The sequence below is a fragment of the Sus scrofa genome, chromosome 3, assembly GCF_000003025.6.
Source record: "Sus scrofa isolate TJ Tabasco breed Duroc chromosome 3, Sscrofa11.1, whole genome shotgun sequence".
NCBI classification, from domain to species: Eukaryota; Metazoa; Chordata; class Mammalia; order Artiodactyla; family Suidae; genus Sus; species Sus scrofa.
This window is the reverse complement of record NC_010445.4, coordinates 11,573,104-11,590,463: the sequence shown is the minus strand read 5'-3', so window position 1 is coordinate 11,590,463 and position 17,360 is coordinate 11,573,104. Positions and strand designations below refer to the sequence as shown.

The following is a 17,360-nucleotide window of genomic DNA, read 5'->3' as shown; positions in this document are numbered from 1 at the left end:
GTTCTGGAGCCCATCGTGCTGGCCTTCTCCCACCCGCCCACACACTGCTGCACAGGGAGACTGGCCACCTGGAGGACAGGGAAGGTGGACAAACTCCCAGCAGGCAGGGAGCCCCGTGGGAGGTGCAGAGGAGGAGAGGCCAGCCCAGCCCCACCTGAGCTCAGGCAGCTAAGTGCGAACAGCCTTAGGTCATCTTCAGGGGCAGGAAAGCATCCCTGGCTAAGAACTTAGAGAGCACCCGCTTGCTCAGGCCAGGCACTGTGCCTCCATTTCTCTATTCAATCTTCAGAAGAGGCCAAAAGGAGGAGGCCACACAGCTGTCAGGTTACAGAACCCCTTCGCTCCACCCCTGTCCCACTGTGGCCTCCCCGGGGCCCTGCCTCATGCCTGGTGTTGCCCCAGGCCCAGCCCCAGCACCCTTGCACCTCAAGCCCAGGTCCGGCCCCAACACCCTGAACCCCACCCCAACACCTGGCACCCCAAGCCTAGGCCCAGCCCCGACAGCCTGGCACCTCAAGCCCAGGTCCAGCCCTGACAGCCCACCCTGACACCCCAAGCTCAGGTCCAGCCCCGACAGCCCAGCAGCCTAAGCCCAGGCCCCTGCACCTCTTAATGACGAAGTGGATGCTGTGCCGCTCCTCCAGGATCCGCTTCAGCTTGGGGACCCCGTAGGTGCAGGGGCGCTTGAAGGGGATCTTGTCCGGGATGCCCACGATCTCCACGGCCTCCGGGTCGCAGGCGATCTTCCTGTAGGGGACGGGGACCATGTGGTCCAGGCCCAGGGCTTCCGCTGGAAGGGCAACGGCAAGGCTGAACTGAACGCGGGATGGAGGCCGCGGGACATGCAGGGCCCCAGGGCCTGCTCATCACTGCCTCCCGCCTCCCAGGCACCACCCTGGCCACACGGAAGCCAGAGGGATCCTCCCCAAACGCCAGAAGCATCACTTCTCTCTTTAAAAACATGCCTGTGGGCTCTCATCTCACTCCGAGATGGCCAAAGTCCTACAAGGCTCTATGTGACTGCGACCCCCTCACCTCTGACCTTATCTCCGTCCTCTTGCGCCCCCGCTCGCTCCCTCTCTCTGGACTCCTTGTTGCTTCCCCAACATCCCAGGCACACACCCAACCCCAGGGCCTTTGCACCTGCTCTTTCATCCACTGAGACCCTCTTCTCCCAGATCCCATACCCTTCCCCCCTCCCTCTCTATTCAAACGTCCTCTCAAATGTCACCTCGGGAGCCCATAGCAGCCCCTTCAACCTCTTCTTGCTCCGGATCTGCTTTACGTTCCATTCCCCATTTATTACAACCTGACATCACAAATACATTCATCTGTGCATCGGTTCACTGTCTGGAACCTAAACAGGGCAGGACACAGAGGAGCCACTCCCTGCACACTGGGGAGTGGGCGAGCGGCGGAGGGAAGCTTCCCGGCTCAAGGTGGGCTCTTGGCGTGTTGCCTCTAGTCCGTGCCGGTGTGCCCTTTCCTCCAGGGAGGGGCCTGGCACTCTGCACACTCAGTGACGTAAGTGAGACACCACTGAAAGCTGACAGCTTTGCCAACAGCAGTGTAGACAGAATCCGGGCTCAGGAAGTGGTTATCTGCTTTTTTCTTCCAAACCATTAGGTTTGGTGCTGTGCCATCTCAGTCATTCCCTCACACCCCGGCTCCGCCTTTTCATTCAGTCACTCACCAAGTCCTTCTTTTTTGTCTTTTTAGGGCTGCGCCTGCAGCATATGGAAGTTCCCAGGCTGGGGGTCGAATCAGAGCTGCACCTAAGGGCCTACACCACAACTACAGCAATGCAGGATCCGAGCTGGTCTGCAACCTACACCACAGCTCACGGCAACACCGGATCCTTAACCCACTGAGCGAGGACAGGGATCGAACCCGCATCCTCACAGACACTAGTCGTATTCTTAACCCACTGTGCCACAGTGGGAACTTCTCACTACATACTTCTGAGCACCTACTGTGTGCTTGCTGGTACTTTCATGAGGCCCCGTTCTCCCCAAGCCTTGGGAGATGAGCTGGGCCGGGGGCCGAGTGTACACATCACTCTTGCCTGGTCACTCCAGCCTCTCCCAAGGGTCCTGCACCTCCCGGCTGCTCCTCAGGCCCCTCCCCATCCTGGCCTTGACCTCGGGCCACACCAGGCTTTGTCTGTGTCCAGACAAGTGCCAGCCCAGAGCTGGAATCCCCTGCAGCCGCGCCTGGACCAGGGCGGGGCAGAGTCGCCGGATGGACCTCTCCCTGGGGCGCCGCCAAGGCTGTTTCTCTGTTGCTGCGGCCCTGGTCTGCGTTGGCGGCGCTGGCAGCCAGATCCCACTGTGCAGCCACACTTAGCTCGCTGTCTAATTAAACCCTCGAAATCGCAACAGCTGTCAAAGCATTTCTTCCCTCCACTGCCGGCGTCACCAGCCAGCCCCAGCCCCAGCCCTTGAGTGACGGGTGCTTGGGTTCTGCGCGTCTACACAACTCCATCTCCCTGCGGCTACACCTGACTTGCTGGCCTGTCTTTTCAGTGGCAAGAAGATCCAGGGCACAGAGGCCCCGGCCCACCCGGCCTCTGGGCACTGCCCACGGGGAAGGGGAGGACGAAGCCGTCATGCACGATCCTGGGACCTCCGTGTCATCTCAACCTCTTTCCAGGTGACAGAGACGCTGAGGCTTCCTGAAGGCTGGGGTCCCCCCATTTCTTTTTCTCTCTCTCTGCACTCCCAGCTCCATCGCTGGCCCATTTCACCCAGATCTGGTGGCTGAAACGGCAGAACTAGGAGCAGGATCTGCTTGGCCAGGGTCTGCAGCATGCCTCAGGCTGCCGAACAAGGTCCCCGCCCACCCCCAGGACCCCCAGCACGTGGCGGGAGAGGGAAGCTTCTCCCCAGGGCAGCTGAAGGGACAGCTCAGAGGAAGCTCTGGCCTGAGGAAGGCAGAATCTCCGCCACTCCAAGCCCAAAGCTCCTTGGACTTGGCCGTGGGGATGAGCCCCAGTGCTGATCTCCGGGAAAGACCCAGAATCCCAGAAACACCCACCATGTACAAGAGGCTGGAAAACCAGCAGCTGCCAGTCTGCTCTGGCAGAAGCCGCCCCGCACGGACAGAGCCGGTCCTCCCCTGCTCCCCTCGCCCTACTCCCCATCCAGCTCCCAGCCCCCTGGGGAGGAGAGAAGGTGCTGCCAGCCTGGCTCAGCCCCACCCCAGCCAGGAAGGCCCTCCGCCAAACCCACGCGTGTGCGCAGGCTTCCCCAGCCGTAGGGTGGGTCAAACAACACCTCCTCCACGAAGCCACCCCTGACTCTCCAAGCCGTTGAGACCTCGCCTCTGAGCTGCCCTCCTTCCCAAGGGCCCCCACCCCTGCACGCTCAACACACTAGAATGTACCACCGTGTACGGCGCACTGATGCAGGCACCTCTTCAGGCACCTGCAGAAGCACCTTGAGACGAGAGTTCGCCTGATTGCCTGGCACACATGGCTGAGAAGTAAGCAAACTGGTAAATGTGTGAGAACCAAAAAAAAGGGGGGGGGGGGAAGCAAGTGGGACTGTGACAGAGTCTTCAACTCCTAAAACCTGGTCACTGCCTGAGTGACAGGGTGAGAGGGGGTCTTTTGTGATTCCTAACGAGCCCCTTTCAACCCACCTGAGCTTATGCCAGTGAGGTAGCTCTGAGGGCAAAGGTGGGCCCCTAGGTAGGCTTCGGGATGGGTGCTGGTTGCCAGAGGAACCAAACCCGTGATTAGAAGCCTGGAGCTTCCCCTCGCCCTGTGGGAGTGAGAGGGGCTGGAGCCTGAGCTAATTGTTACCGGCCAGTGGTTACATCGGTCACGCCGACTTCAGGGAACCTCTGCCAAAACTCTAAAAGAAGGGGTTCAGAGAGCTTCTGGGAGGAAGATCATGTGCCAGGAAGGTGGTCCGTCCCAAAGGCCACGGGAACAGAAGCGCCTGTGCTCGAGACCCTCCCAGACCTCGCCCTAGGTACCTCTTCGTCTGGCCGTGCATCTGTATCCTCGATGATAAACGGGGCAAAAGACGCAATGCGTTTCCCCGAGTTCCGGGAGCCGCTGCAGCAAAGGGCCGAACCCCAGGAGGGGGGTGTGGGAACCATGGGCGTGTAGCCAAGTCGGACAGAAGGGTGGGTTCCCTGGGGTCCCACCACATGGGACCGGCTTCTGAAGCGGGGGCAGTCTTAGGGGACTGAGCCTTTAACCAGCGGGGTCTTGTGTTAACTCTGGGCAGTTAGTGTCAGAGTTGAATCGAATTATAGGACCCCCAGCGGGTGGGAACAGAGAAGGAGGGTGGCTTGGCAAGGAAAATTCGCACGTCTGGTGTCAGAAGTGTTGTGAGTAGAGAAAGAGGGTTTTTTTGTTTCGTTTCGTTTTTTCATTTTTTTTTTTGGCTGCCCCGCAGTATATGGAGTTCCTGTGCCAGGGATCAGATCCGAGCCACAGGAGCAGCTGAAGCCGCAGCTGCAGCCACACTGGATCCTGAACCCACTGTGCCAGGCTGGGTATGGAACCTGCATCCCAGTGCTCCCAAAACGCCACCAATCCTATTGCATCACAGCGGGAACTCCAGTTTTTTTGGTTTTGTTTTTAAAGCTAAGCAGGAAGGGAGGGAGGAAGGAAAAGGATGAGAAAAAAGAGATGAGAGAGAGAGGGAAGTAGAGGCCGGGAGAGAAGAAGGCAAGCCCGACAGGTCTGACCTGGTCACGGTAAAAGGCCAGGGTCAGGGAGGGAGACTGCCAACTCCCGGGCATCCGGCAAGTGGCCGTGGACTCCCAGGGCAGTGCTCTCCCCCAGCCCCTCCTGTGGTCCCATCCTGCCCAGCGGCTCCCCCCAGAGGGGCTGCACAATTCAGGTGGTGTTCCATGACGCCACACCCACATGCTGAGTGGTCTCGGGTACCTGCGGCATCTCCCCAGGAACTGAAAGTCACCCACCCTGGCCCAGGCCACACTGCAGGTGTAGGAGGCCGCGCGGGTTCCCAGGACCCAGGGTGGGAAGGGCTCCCAGGCCGGTGTGCCCCTGCTCTGCAGCCAAGCAGCGGCCGCTCTTTTCACCTGGCTGAAGCTCTGCCCCACGGGGGACACACCCCTGCCCCAGAGCATCTGTGGCCCGGAGTGTGGTGAGCGGACACCTGCCCCGAGCTCGGCTCAGTCCTGGGTGCTGGTGACACAGAGGGGCCAGAGCAGTCCTAGTCCTCATGGGGGCAGATATAGACAAGACACATCGAGTGTGTGGCACGGAACAGAAAGACATCGGGGCTTTAAGGGCCTGGGTTAAGTCTTCAAGGACAGGTGGGCGTGTGTCTGCAAAATATGCAAAGGGCAAGCGGGGCGGGGGCACGGTGCGAGCAAAGGTAAGGAACGTGCAGGCAGGCGAGGCCGACAGCTGTTTTCTGGGCCCGCGGGATGGTCCTCTAGACGGGGAGCCTGCCCCCCGACCAGCCTGCCTGCCGACAGGTGACTCAAGGCCTGGGGCGCTGCCATCAGTCCCGCCCCCCCCCCAGAGAATCTGCAAGGGAAATATTGACACAACCACCCCCAACCAGACAGGAGATGACATTCGTGTTGATGGCGCGCGGGTGCCAGCATATGGCTCCCGCTGTCGTGTTGGGGAACACGAGTGATTGCCACATAATGAGATGCTCAGCGCGCTGCTGGGGCCACGCCGCGGCCCGTGCCGCCCACTCACCATATCTGCTGTTAAACAGGATCTGCACGCACTCCCGGAGCGTGTTGATGTCCTCGGTTTCTTTTATGAAGGCGTCCCACTTCTCTATCAAAACACGGGAGGCACCAGTGAGGGGCCGTCGGCGCAGGGACTCCACGGCCTGGCTGCCTCTTGCCTCTCTGGCCACCCCCGCGAGCAGCGGATTTTGTGTGGGCTCAGCTGGACCACCCTGGGCCTCTCCTGAGCCTTGACCTTGAAAACCAAAGCCTCGTGTCTCGTGCACCTGGGGTCTCACCCGGCTTTGGCTCCCATCGGCGTCCCTTGAACCCTCAGTCTTGGTGGCCTCTCCCATAAAACCAGTCTCTGCCTCCATCTAATAATAATAACTAGAGCAATCGTTGGGTTCATTAAAATGATAATAATAGCATCTTTAGCAAGTGTTCATCTGTGCTAAAGACTTTATATAATAGAATAAAGAGCCTAGTTAATCCCTCAGGACAACGTGTAAACAGAGATGCTATTCCCATTTTGCTGATGGGAAAACTGAGGCTCAGAGAGGCTGAGTAACTTGCCTGCGATCACCCAGGTAGGACAGGGGTGAGAGCCTTTCTCGGCCTGTATCCCTTGCCCAGCATGGCCTCCCACAGTGCTGCTCCGCCTGGACATCCAGGTCCCCTCCCTGGCAGCGATGCACCTTCTTTAGCACGGTGAGGTCTCTATTCTGATCCCAGGAATCTAATTTTCTTTCTTTTTGTCTTTTTAGGGCCACACTTGTGACACATGGAAGTTCCCAGGCTAGGGGGTCAAATGGGAGCTGCCACTGCCAGCCTACACCATAGCCACAGCAACACCAGGTTTGAGCTGTGTCTGTGACCGACACCACAGTCCCAGCAACGCTGGATCCTTAACCCACTGAGCGAGGCCAGAGATCGAACCCGTGTCCTCACGGATACTAGTCAGGTTTGTTACGGCTGAGCCACGCACGACAGGAGCTGGCCCAGGCATCTAGGTTTCTTAAAGAACTTCTCATTGAAGGCGAGCTTGAGACCTCCACAAGGCAAAAAATGCTGTAAAGTCTTACTTCGCCTTTGGGTATAAGTGAAATATACCCAAATCTTCCTGTTCTCTGTACTCTGCAAGGTACCTTTTTTTTTTTTTTTTTTGGCCACGCCCATGACACACAGAAGTTCCTGGGCCAGGGATTGAACTCAAGCCGTGGCAGTGACTTAGGCTGCTGCAGTGATAACACCAGATCCTTAACCCACTGTACCACCAGGGAACTACTTTTAAAATCTATCCACATATTTTTTTGACACTCAAGCCCTCATGAGGTGGAATTTTTTTTTTTTTTTTTTTTTGCTTTTTAGGGCTGCACTTGCAGCATATGGAGGTTCCCAGGCTAGGGGTTGAATGAGAGCTACAACTACTAGCCTACACCACAGCCACAGCAATGCAGGATCTGAGCTGCGTCTATAACCTACGTCACAGCTCATGGCAATGCCAGATCCCCAATCACTGAGCGAGGCCGGGGATCGAACCCACATCCTCATGGATGCTAGCAGGACCCATTTCTGCTGGGCCACAACGGGAAGTGCACCCAGCCGACACCTTGATTCCAACCTCACGAGAGATGCTGGGCCAGAACCACCCGGCTAAGCTGCTCCCAAATTCCTGAGCCACAGAAACTGCAAGGTATCCCTATGCGTCACGTCAAGCGACGTGTGGGGGCAATTTGCTACGCAGCAGTGTGTAGCTGTGACGCTCTGGTTTCCCTCACAAGTCTCTGGTGCAGAGCTGTTCCTTCTTTCTCTCCCAAAGCCCTGGGGGCAACGTGGACGTCAGCAAGCACCACCCCAGTCCTGGATCCCCACTCTGGTCAGGGTGCTGCACAGGCACCGTCCTACCTGACTTATCGTGGACGATGGAGAAGAGGATGCGCTTAGAGGCGTGGACGTTCTGGATGAGAGGACCGCCAGGCCCGGGGGGCTTCTGTCCTGGACAAGGGAGCAGAAAGGTACAGGTTCAAGGTGGGCCCCAAGAGGGGTCCCCCAGATGGGGCCTGAGTGCACAGACCAGATAACAGGCTCTGGGGGAACAGTCTCAGCCGCCAGGGAGAACCCGGGCTGAGCCCCGTGACCGTGAACTCAAGGCAAGTTCCCTGACCAGAGGCCTGAGACATTCTTAGCAGAGTCCACTGCCCGAACAGCAGAGGAGGGAAGGCAGGACGCCTGAGGTCACCCTTGACAGGTGGGGACACTTGCCCCATGCATAGAGGTCCCATCCCCCTGGTCAGCCCATATATGTATGGAGGGGAGAGGTGTCCCTTTTGCTCCTTCTCATAATAACAAAAATAGGTACAACTTACAGGCACCTACTATGTGCCAAGCTCTGGACTCGGTGCTTTAACAGCACAGTTCTCAAACTTGAGGACACATGAGAACCACGTGGCAGACTCGTCAATTTGCAGGCAGCTGGGCCCTGTGCCAAAGCTCCAGGTGCAACAGGACTATGGCTGGGCTGGAGAATGTGCATTCTTTCTTTCTTTCTTTTTTTTTTTTTTTTTTGTCTCTTTAGGGCTGCACCTGCGATATATGGAAGTTCCCAGGCTAGGGGTCAAATCAGAGCTACAGCTGCCAGCCTATGCCATAGCCATACCGGATCCGAGGCATGAATGCAATCTACACCACGGCTCACGGCAACACTGGATCCTTAACCCACTGAGTAAGGCCAGGGATCAAACCCATGTCTTCATGGAGCCTCATCAGATTCGTTTCCATTATGCCACAACAGGAACTCCAGAGTGTGCATTTCTTACATGTTCTCATTTAATCTTAAGCCAGCAAGATAAGCACTACCGGCATCTCTGTTTTACAGACGAGGAAAGTGAGGCTCAGAGAGGTAGAGATTTGTCCCAAGGACACACACCACCATGTAGCAGGGCCAGGATATGGGCACAGGGTGTTTCCATGGCCAGCTGTTACTTTTCTTATGTTTCTAGTACCCTAATCCACGCCAGGTATGTAGTAGGTGCTCATTAAATGCATGGACTGATTAGCAATGTCTACCCCCTCCACAGACCTCCCTGGAAGTCCTCTCGGGCATCTCTTGGTCCCAGGCCCAGGGTACCATTCACAGATGACTGGAGGCAGGCCTGGGGTCTGGCTGGGTCTGAGCTAGGGCATCATCCGACCTGCCACGGCCCCTTGCTCCTACCTGAGCCCTAAGCACCCGACCTGCCCCGGGGCTCATGGCAGCAGCTTACCACAGCAGTCCGGGAAGTCTTGGGCACCAGGGGCCTTGGGCTCAGGCCCGGGCCGGCCGAGGCCCAGGTCGCTGGGGGCAAGCGGGCAGGCGGGCGTCTCCTGCTTGAGCTCCCTCACGGTGTGGTTGGGGAGCGCGGTGCTGTACAGGAAGCCAGCCATGGACGAGGAGGGGGCGGTGGGGGGCAGGTCCTGGGGTGGCCCCTTGGGGGCCTGGCCGTGCAGGCCACAGTCCCGAGACCCCTTGGCTATCAGGGAGACGCCGTTCAGCTCCACGAGGGCCTTCGAGTCCCGCCCGCCGTCCTCGAGCGGCCTGGGTGAAGGAGAGGATGCGTGACAGCTTCGTACACCTGTCCTGCCAGAGGCTTCTCCACCCAGCGCCCCCTCTGCAGAGCATGACACTTTGGGAGGGGCAGGAGCTAGTCCCCATTTTACAGGTGGAGGGGGGCAGACCCCGGGCAGGGTTGGGACATGCCCAGGGCCACATGGCTGGGCCACCTGAGGCTCTGCCCCTCTGCTTGGTGCCTCATCTCAGCTGACGCTGATGGTCTCCCATCTCCTGTCGCATCTGGCTGCTCCAGGCTCGGGCACTGGCCACGGTGCCTGAGCACGGATGGGCGACTCAGGCTGGCTGCCCGGCTGCCCTGCCATCGGTACCCGACCCAGCCCAGCCTCCGCGACCTCCTGGCCCGTCAGTCCCTAATGGAACCCGAGCGGGTCCCCACGATGTGGCTTCCTGCCTCCACACTTTTGGGCGGGCTGATCCTCATACCGTGGGTGCTGCTGGTGCTGCTTTGTCCCCAGCCAAGCCCCTGCAACACAGATGTCCCCTGGAAGACGTCCGTGACCCAGCACCTGGCTCGGGGCGGGCTCTGTGATTGAGTTTCTGCCTCGCCTCCGCCATCAGACTGGGAGCTATCACAACCAGGGTCCCCTAGCAGTTTCTGAAGTCCCCTCCCCTCTGGTTGGATCAGTGGCCTGGAGGGGGTGAGCCAGCATGGAAGCGGGGCACCCTCGCGGTCCGGCCCCCAGGCCCTCGGCCGCTCCCAGGCCGCTGCCTCGCTCACCTCTTGAGCTTGAAGCGGATGCGGTGGCTGTGCTCCAGGATGGCCATGAGGGCCTTGGGGTCATACTCGGCCGGCCTCCGGAAGGCCAGGCCCTCGGGCAGCCCCTGCACGGCCAGCAGCCCCGGCTCCCTGAGCAGCCTCTCGTAGGGCAGCGGCACCACGCTGGCCCGTCCCAGGGCCTCGCCTGTGGGGGGTCGAGGAGAGGGCCTAGAATGAGAGGGCAGCCAGGCTGGGGTGGGGCCGGGCGCGCCCCAGAGCTGACTCCCTGCAGGGCCGGGTCCCCGGGAAAAGGACCCCACAGGCCCCTTAACCGCACACCTCACGCAGACTATAGCCCTGCAGGGGTGAGTGGGATGGGCGAGGCCCCCTCGTCTGCATCTGAGGGCATCCGCCGAGGTGGAGGGCATCCCTGCTTCCCCGCCGTGCTCTTCTCGGGCATCAGGGTGGAGGGGAAGCAGGGCCCGGGGCTGCAGGCACGAGGTGAGGAGAGAGGGGTGAGGGCGAGAACGTAGGCCAGAGATGGCGGGAAAAAGCCTTGGGAGGAAGGAGAGAGGATGAGAGAGCAGGGCAGGGGAGGAAGCGACGTGAAGAGGAAGAGACAGGCTGAGGTGACGGTGAGCACCCGAAAGGGGTGAGGGGAGACAGGGCCAAGGGACACTGCCGCCCCAACCTGGAGAAAGCGGCCCCTCTTGCCACAGCCACCTCTGACACCACCCGGGGTCGGCAAGGGGGGTCGGGGCAGAGTGAGCAGGGCGTGGACGGCTCTGGGCATGAGCTCTGCATCTGGCAAGGGTCCGCAATGGCCCAGCCAACCACACGTGACAAGTCCCCCCATCCCAGGTGGCCTGCGGGCCTGCCAGGTCCTCCAGGCCCCCACCCCTCTAGCCCTCCTTCTCCTGACATCGAAACAATGGCAGAAGTTTCCTCTCAGACCTTTGCTCCTCAGAACCAAAGGCCACAACACGGAAAGGGACACAGCAAGTCAGAACTTATGGGTGGGGCTCTCGGGGATGGACAGGACCTGGGGAGTATGAAGGCCACCACTGGGCCAGAGACTCTGCAACCTGATATTTCCTAAGGGAGGCCAGGCTTGCCCCGCCCCGCCCCCCTCTCACCCCACTGGAAGGACTTGGCTGGCCAGTTAGCTTTCACTCAGTCATTCAACAAACACCTTCTGAGGGTCAGCTGTTACTGGGCCCTGAATTACAGGCTAGGAATAGTAAAAAGGGCAGGCACAGTCCCTGCCCAGAGAGCAACTGGGCTAGTGAGGGGACAGGGCACGGTGGGTGCCCAGAGGGGTCCTAGCCCCGTGCACAGCAGGGGGCTAGCTAGAGCTGAGCCTTAGACAGCAATGTGGTGTCCACCAGACACAGGAGGGGAAGGCCGGCCCCAAAGGCACAGCGGAGCAAAGACAGGGACATGTGAAATGAAGCCAGAGTGAGCAGGAGAACAGGACGTGGGTCAGCAAGGCTGGAAGGGTGGGTGGGGCCGGCCGGGTAGGGCTGACGCCATGCCCGGGGCAACGCGGAGCCCTCGAAGGCTGTGGACGGAAGATGCTGTCGTCGGACTTGTGCTTTGGGAAGATGCCTGGGTCACAGGGCAGGTGGGGGCAGCAGGGAGCTGGCCTGGAGGTGAGGGGACCAGGACAAGCCTGGGGCCATTTCCAGGTGGGAGGAGGCAGTGACCAGGGCCCAGCGCCAGGGCAGGGAGGACAGAGAGGGCCGTTCAGGAAACGGGGCTGGGACGGAAGATTCATGCCTGGGGTTGCAGAATGGGGCGGGGGGTGGTGGCTGGGCAAGGCCCCCATGCCTGGAGGTTTTACCCAGGGTCTGCAGTGGGGCAGGAGGGGGCCTCCTCCGCTGGGCAGGAGAGGGCCAGGGCTCCCACCCGCCTGGGGGCCCCAAATGGAATGAGGAAGGATCTTACTATAAAGAACATCAAACACCTCCTCTACCATCTTCCGCAGAAGGTACACGTCCGAGCCGTGCTCCAGGGCAGACCGTGGGATGTTCCGGCCACCACCCTCAGCCCGCGGCACCTTCTTCGGGTGCTCTGCCTCCGGCTCCTTCCATGGGGCCCCTCCTGTGGGACACAGAGCACGCGGGCCCACGGTGAGTACCCGTCTCACCACCTGCCCAGTGAGCGGGGATGTCCCTGCCCCCTGCTAAGCCCTGCAGCTGGGCGGCCCACACAGTGCAGAGGAATGAATGAACCAATGAAGAGTTAATGAGTGAGCGAGCCCTGCTCCAACCACCGGTCTAGAGCCAGGGCTGGTCATTTCCGAGTTCCTCGTGCCCAGCCTAGAGCACCCATCCCTGGTCACCTCGAACCTGCTGTGTGACCTCGGGCAAGTCCCTTCCCTCTCTGGGCCTCAAAGAGACCAACTGGCCAGGCTCAGAACACCCCTTCGTGTCTTTGTCAATTGAGGCCTTAGTTTTCTTTCTTTTTTGGGGGGGCCGCACCCACGGCATATGGAGGTTCCCAGGCTAGGGGTCCAATCAGAGCTGCAGTTGCTGGCCTACGCCACAGCCACAGCAACACCAGATCTGAGCCACGTCTGTGACCTACACCACAGCTCATGGCAACAATAGATCCTTAACCCACTGAGCAAGGCCAGAGGTCGAACCCGCAACCTCATGGTTTCTAGTCATATTCGTTTCCACTGTGCCATGACAGAAACTCCGAGGCCCTAGTTTTCAGCTCTGCCAAATGGGGAGACGATGTGGGGATCCCACCAGGAGGCCAAGGGGCTGCAAGGAGGCAGTTGCATGCCAGGCTGGGTCAGGGTGAGGGCCTGTGAGCGTCAGTGGATTCTTGGGTAGGGAAGATGCTAGAAACTGCATTGGAAAGGGGGATGAGAAGAGGGCCTGGGGGCCCCTTCCCAGCTTGGAGCCTGCTCTCCTTGGGGACCTGCGAAGCTTGAAATAAATAGCTTGCTATAAATAGCAGCTCTGCCTGGCTCTGGGAAGCCAGGTGCACCTTCCCCAGGCCCCAGCCTGGCTCCTAGCCTGGCCACCTAGGGCCACAGGACCCTGCCACTGCCCACCCTGACCCTGGCCCGGCCCCCCGCCCAACCTGGGAGCAGCTACAGGCTCTGAGGGCTGATCAGGAGACGGGGCTGGCTGGGTGAGAGGCTGGACCCTAGTAGCAGTATGCCCAGCCCCCAGGCACAGCCTTCCCAGAAATGGCTGATGTCAGGATCCAGGCCCAGGGGGTGACAGGGTGTGATGCAAATGCTAGAAACAGTGAGGAAAACACCAGCTGGCCTTTACGGAGGGGGAACTGAGCGCCAGGCATTGTTGTAAGTGCTCCCCACATATCGATTCGTTTCATCCTGAGATCCACCCACGAGAGGGTAGCACCGTCCTGCCCTTTCACAGATGAGGAGGCTGAGGCCCAGCAGGCAGCAGGTGGCAGTGCCAGGACGGGGTCTGACTCCAGGGCCTGCTCTTAACCCCAAAAGCTCTAAGTCTCAAATCGCGGGCTCGGATGCCCTGCCCAGGCTCTGACCCTGTATGATCTGACCCCCCCACCAAGGGGAAGCTGGCCCCCCTTGGGAGCTCACTCGGGAGCTCGGGTGCAAGCTGGGCACCAGGCGCGGATGGAAGTTTAGGGCCTAAGACACTATGGGTGTGGGGAGCAGCCACAGTGTGGGTGCTGGGGTGCAGGGGCACGAAGAGGGCCTGGGTCGGGAGGGACATGAGTCTGGAGGCTGGGGAGGCGTCTGCCAGGCAGAGGGTAGGGGTGAGGGCCTCCCAGGCGGGGGTGGGGAGCGGGTAGGGGCAAAGGCAGCTGTGAGCAGGGACACGCAGTACAGTCGGGGAACGAGCACTGCAGCACAGCACAGCCCGCCTGAGCACCAGGGATGCTGGAGCGGAGAATGCAGAGGCCTGGAGCCAGTTACCGGGGGGCCCTGACGGCCCAGGCGGCACGGAAGAGTTGGTGGCTTTGGAAGCACCCTCTGCCTCAGGGCTCCTGGCCCACAGCTCGGAGTGCTGGTCACTTCTGGGAGCGATCAGGACCCCTTGGCAGGGGATCTGGGGGTGCCCTGCTATGCCTCCCATTTTGAAGACATGGAGTAGAAGGAGCAAACCCCTCCTCCATCACTCATGGGCTGAGTGTCTCCCAGGGGTATGCTCCTGTACCTCATTTTCTCACTTCTAACCCGGTGGTGACTGTCTCCTGCCAGGAGTAGTTAACAACACCGCCACACGGCCCAGCCCTATTTAGCACAATCTCCCTAACTGCTCGCCTTTACAGAGCATTTCCTACGTGCTGGGCGTGTCCCCAAGTCACTTCATCCCCCCAGGCCATCAGGAAGCGGTTCCGAGATGCTGTGATCATAAGAGAGACAGTGCCAGCCTCGTAGGACTGAGGTCAGGACAAGCGAGTTAGCCCTGTAAAGGGCGCTGTACACAGCAGGCACTCAATAAGAACCAGCTGAACACGTGCTCTCGGCGCCTGCGTCAGGGACACACAGGAACAAGGCCCCAGCACTGGGCCTCAGCGTCCCCTTTTGTCCATGAGCAGCGGCAGGCGGCTGGGTCCGGCCCCCCCTGGGGTCTGGTCAGCTGGTGTCTACGGCCGACAGGCTGCGGTGGGAACCCAGCAAAAACTCTGGCCACCCGGACAATGCCTTGTTGAGAAGCCTACACCGGCCCCTCCTGCCCCGTGCCTCCCCCAACACAGGGTCGGCCAGGGTGGCTCCAGGGACCCAGCAACGGGCCGGAGCTCCTGCCCTCAGCGACCGCGGGGCCTGGTCCTCCGGAGCCCTGGGTACTCACGGCAGAACCTGAGGAAGTCTGACTGCAGCTCCTTGCGTGCGTTCAGGAACATTCTCCCCTTCTCTGTGCCGACCACGAAGGCGCTCTCATCGTGCACGGCGACACACGCCACCTCCGCGTTGAGCTTGGAGAGTGCCGAGCACTGCGGGGGGAGCAGAGGTGTGAGCTGGGGGAAGGTCCCTGCTCAGGACGCCCCCGAGCAGCTGGGGCAGGTGGGAGGTGAGCTCCCAGGAGCCTGGGACCCCACCAGCAGCTCCAGGGAGCGATCACCCCCCCAACGTGTGGGTCTCAGAGTCTGCAGTGGGAATGAATGAATGACGCCCCTGAGCTTGGCCAAGGTCAGAGGGAGAAGACAAGGTCATGGGGGCCAGAGGGGGACAAAGGCACACACGGCTTCTGCCCCTCCCTCTCCCTGCTCTCCTGCTCTGGGGTGGGCTTCCTGTTCCCAGCTCCAGGGACGACCCTGTCCTGGGCTCTCTCCAAGTCCTGGATGAGGGGCTGGTACAGGCCCCCAGAGAACCGAGGCTCTGACAGATCCAGGCCTCGATCCCACATCGGCCTTTTTGCTGAAAGTCACGCCCTTCTTTGGGCCTCCGTTTCCAAATCTATAGAATGGGGGCCAGCAGCCCAGCTCCCTGGGTCGTGATGGGCTTGTGTGGGGATTCAATGGGAGCTGATTGGTAGGAAAAAAAATCTCAACTGGGCCATTGCCTACAGGCCAAGAGGGTATTTCTGCAGCCCCAGAGTTGAGATTGGCAGGCTCACTGCAAAGGAAACCCTAACACGGGGGCGGGGGCGGGGGTGGGGGGGGCAGGTGTGACCACGACCGAGGAGACCAGCATCCCGGGCCTCCGACCTACGGCACCAGGAAGACCCTGCCTGCAAAGCTTGTGGCAGGCAGTCAGCCCCTGATAAATGCTGGGTGGTTTTCTTTTTGAGGGCCGCAGCCACAGCATATGCAAGTTCCCAGGCTAGGAGCAGAATCAGAGCTGCAGCTGCCAACCTAGGTCACAGCAACGCCAGATCCGAGCTGCATCCGCAACCTATACCACGGCAGCTCGTGGCAACACCAGATCCTTAACCCACTTGAGCAAGGCCAGGGATTGAACCCATTTCCTCACGGACACTGTGTCGGGTTCTTAAGCCACTTAGCCACGGTGGGAACTTCTAAATGCTGGCTTTAATCTGAATTAGGGCTCTGTGAACGGTGCTCAAGAAGTCTGGCTTCTGATCACAATTCTGCTGCTGTGTGATCTGGGACAGGTTCCTTAACCTCTCTGGGCCATTATGCCTTTCGTGCCAGCTCCAGCTCGGAGCTGTTCTGGTGAGGAGGCTGGAGACATCTCAGGACCAGCCGACCTGTCCCCTGGGATCTCCTCGGGGCGGGGGAACGGTGTCCATTGCCTGCTCTGCAAGATTCAAACAAAACCCTTTCCCCGAGGCAACACCACCTAACAAACCAACAAGACAAGAAGATTCAGCTGTTTCTGAGGAGTGGCCACCGGAGCTGGAGGAGAACCTTCGCCGTGTGGTCACTTCTCAGCTGAAAAGCCGAGGCCACTGCGAGGAGGGGACTCACCCAAAGGCACAGAGAATGGTGGTCAGGAGAAAAAGCCCGGAAAAGGGTCCGGGGGAGGAGGGACAGCACTTTGGCCCCACCCACGACCCCCCAGGGTGCCTGAGGACCCTGGCCTGAGCCCTGGAGGATGCTGGAGTTTAATCACTGCCCAGCAAGTGCCACTGCCACCCACAAGGTCCCTCGGGACACCTATAAAGGCCTTGTCCCACAGCCGGGGGATCCTGTCTTGTTCATGCCACCAGGACAAAGACCGAGTCCCTGGCACCTCCAAGGAGCCTCTGAAACACCCTCTAGACCAGCACTGCCTCCTAGAATTCCTGCAATGATGGAAATGCTTCTGAGTCTACACTGTGTGACACTGCAGCCACCAGCTGCCATGTGGCCACCAAGCTCCTGAAATGAAGCTAGCACAACAGAGTAACTCCATTGTTTATTTAACTTTCAAGATTTACAATTTAGGTATCAATTGTCACATGTGGCTAGTGGCTGTGGCACTGCCTGTATCAACTGTACCTCCATCGCCATCAGGCTAACACTGCTGCAGGCACAGGGCTGAGCTCCTGGGGCCCCCTCCTCAGGAAGGCCGCCCCCCAGTGGCCTCCCCAGGGTTGCCTACCACCTCTGTCCCAAATACCACTGAGGTAGCCCTTGAGCCACCTGCAGCAGGGACAGCCTGGAGGGAGGCCCTTGGGGAACTGTAGACTTTGTCCCTGGGGTCCTCTTGAAAAACTGATCATGCTGTGTGACATCAGGCAAGGTACTGCCCTCTCTGAAGTTCAACTTCACTGTCCTAAAATGCAGGGGTGCAGTTAACTGATGCCAGACAGACTTTCTTTTTTTTTTTTTTAAAAAAAAAAAACACCTGCCTAACCCCCATCACAAAACTTGCCCAGGAAAAGGTTGGAGGGAAATGACATTATTATTTTCTCACGTGGGATAACCGGCTATAGGTTTGCATATGGAGCCAGTGGCATCAAAGGAGTGACGCAGTTACAG

At 59.7% G+C, this 17,360-nt stretch overlaps 1 protein-coding gene across 4 annotated transcripts in view; it reads right to left on the bottom strand.

The window, feature by feature from the left end:
- Positions 1-17,360, bottom strand: part of GTF2IRD1 (GTF2I repeat domain containing 1) — a 116,613-nt gene that overhangs the window by 64,332 nt on the left and 34,921 nt on the right. For all 4 annotated transcript variants that reach the window (XM_021086345.1, XM_021086348.1, XM_021086347.1 and 1 more), the window contains 7 exons: positions 14,786-14,927; positions 11,928-12,083; positions 10,002-10,185; positions 8,937-9,247; positions 7,579-7,668; positions 5,696-5,779; positions 607-790 (listed from right to left, as the gene is read on the bottom strand). In XM_021086345.1, the coding sequence (XP_020942004.1) occupies positions 607-790; positions 5,696-5,779; positions 7,579-7,668; positions 8,937-9,247; positions 10,002-10,185; positions 11,928-12,083; positions 14,786-14,927 (1,151 nt within the window). The remainder of the gene's footprint in view (positions 1-606; positions 791-5,695; positions 5,780-7,578; positions 7,669-8,936; positions 9,248-10,001; positions 10,186-11,927; positions 12,084-14,785; positions 14,928-17,360) is intronic.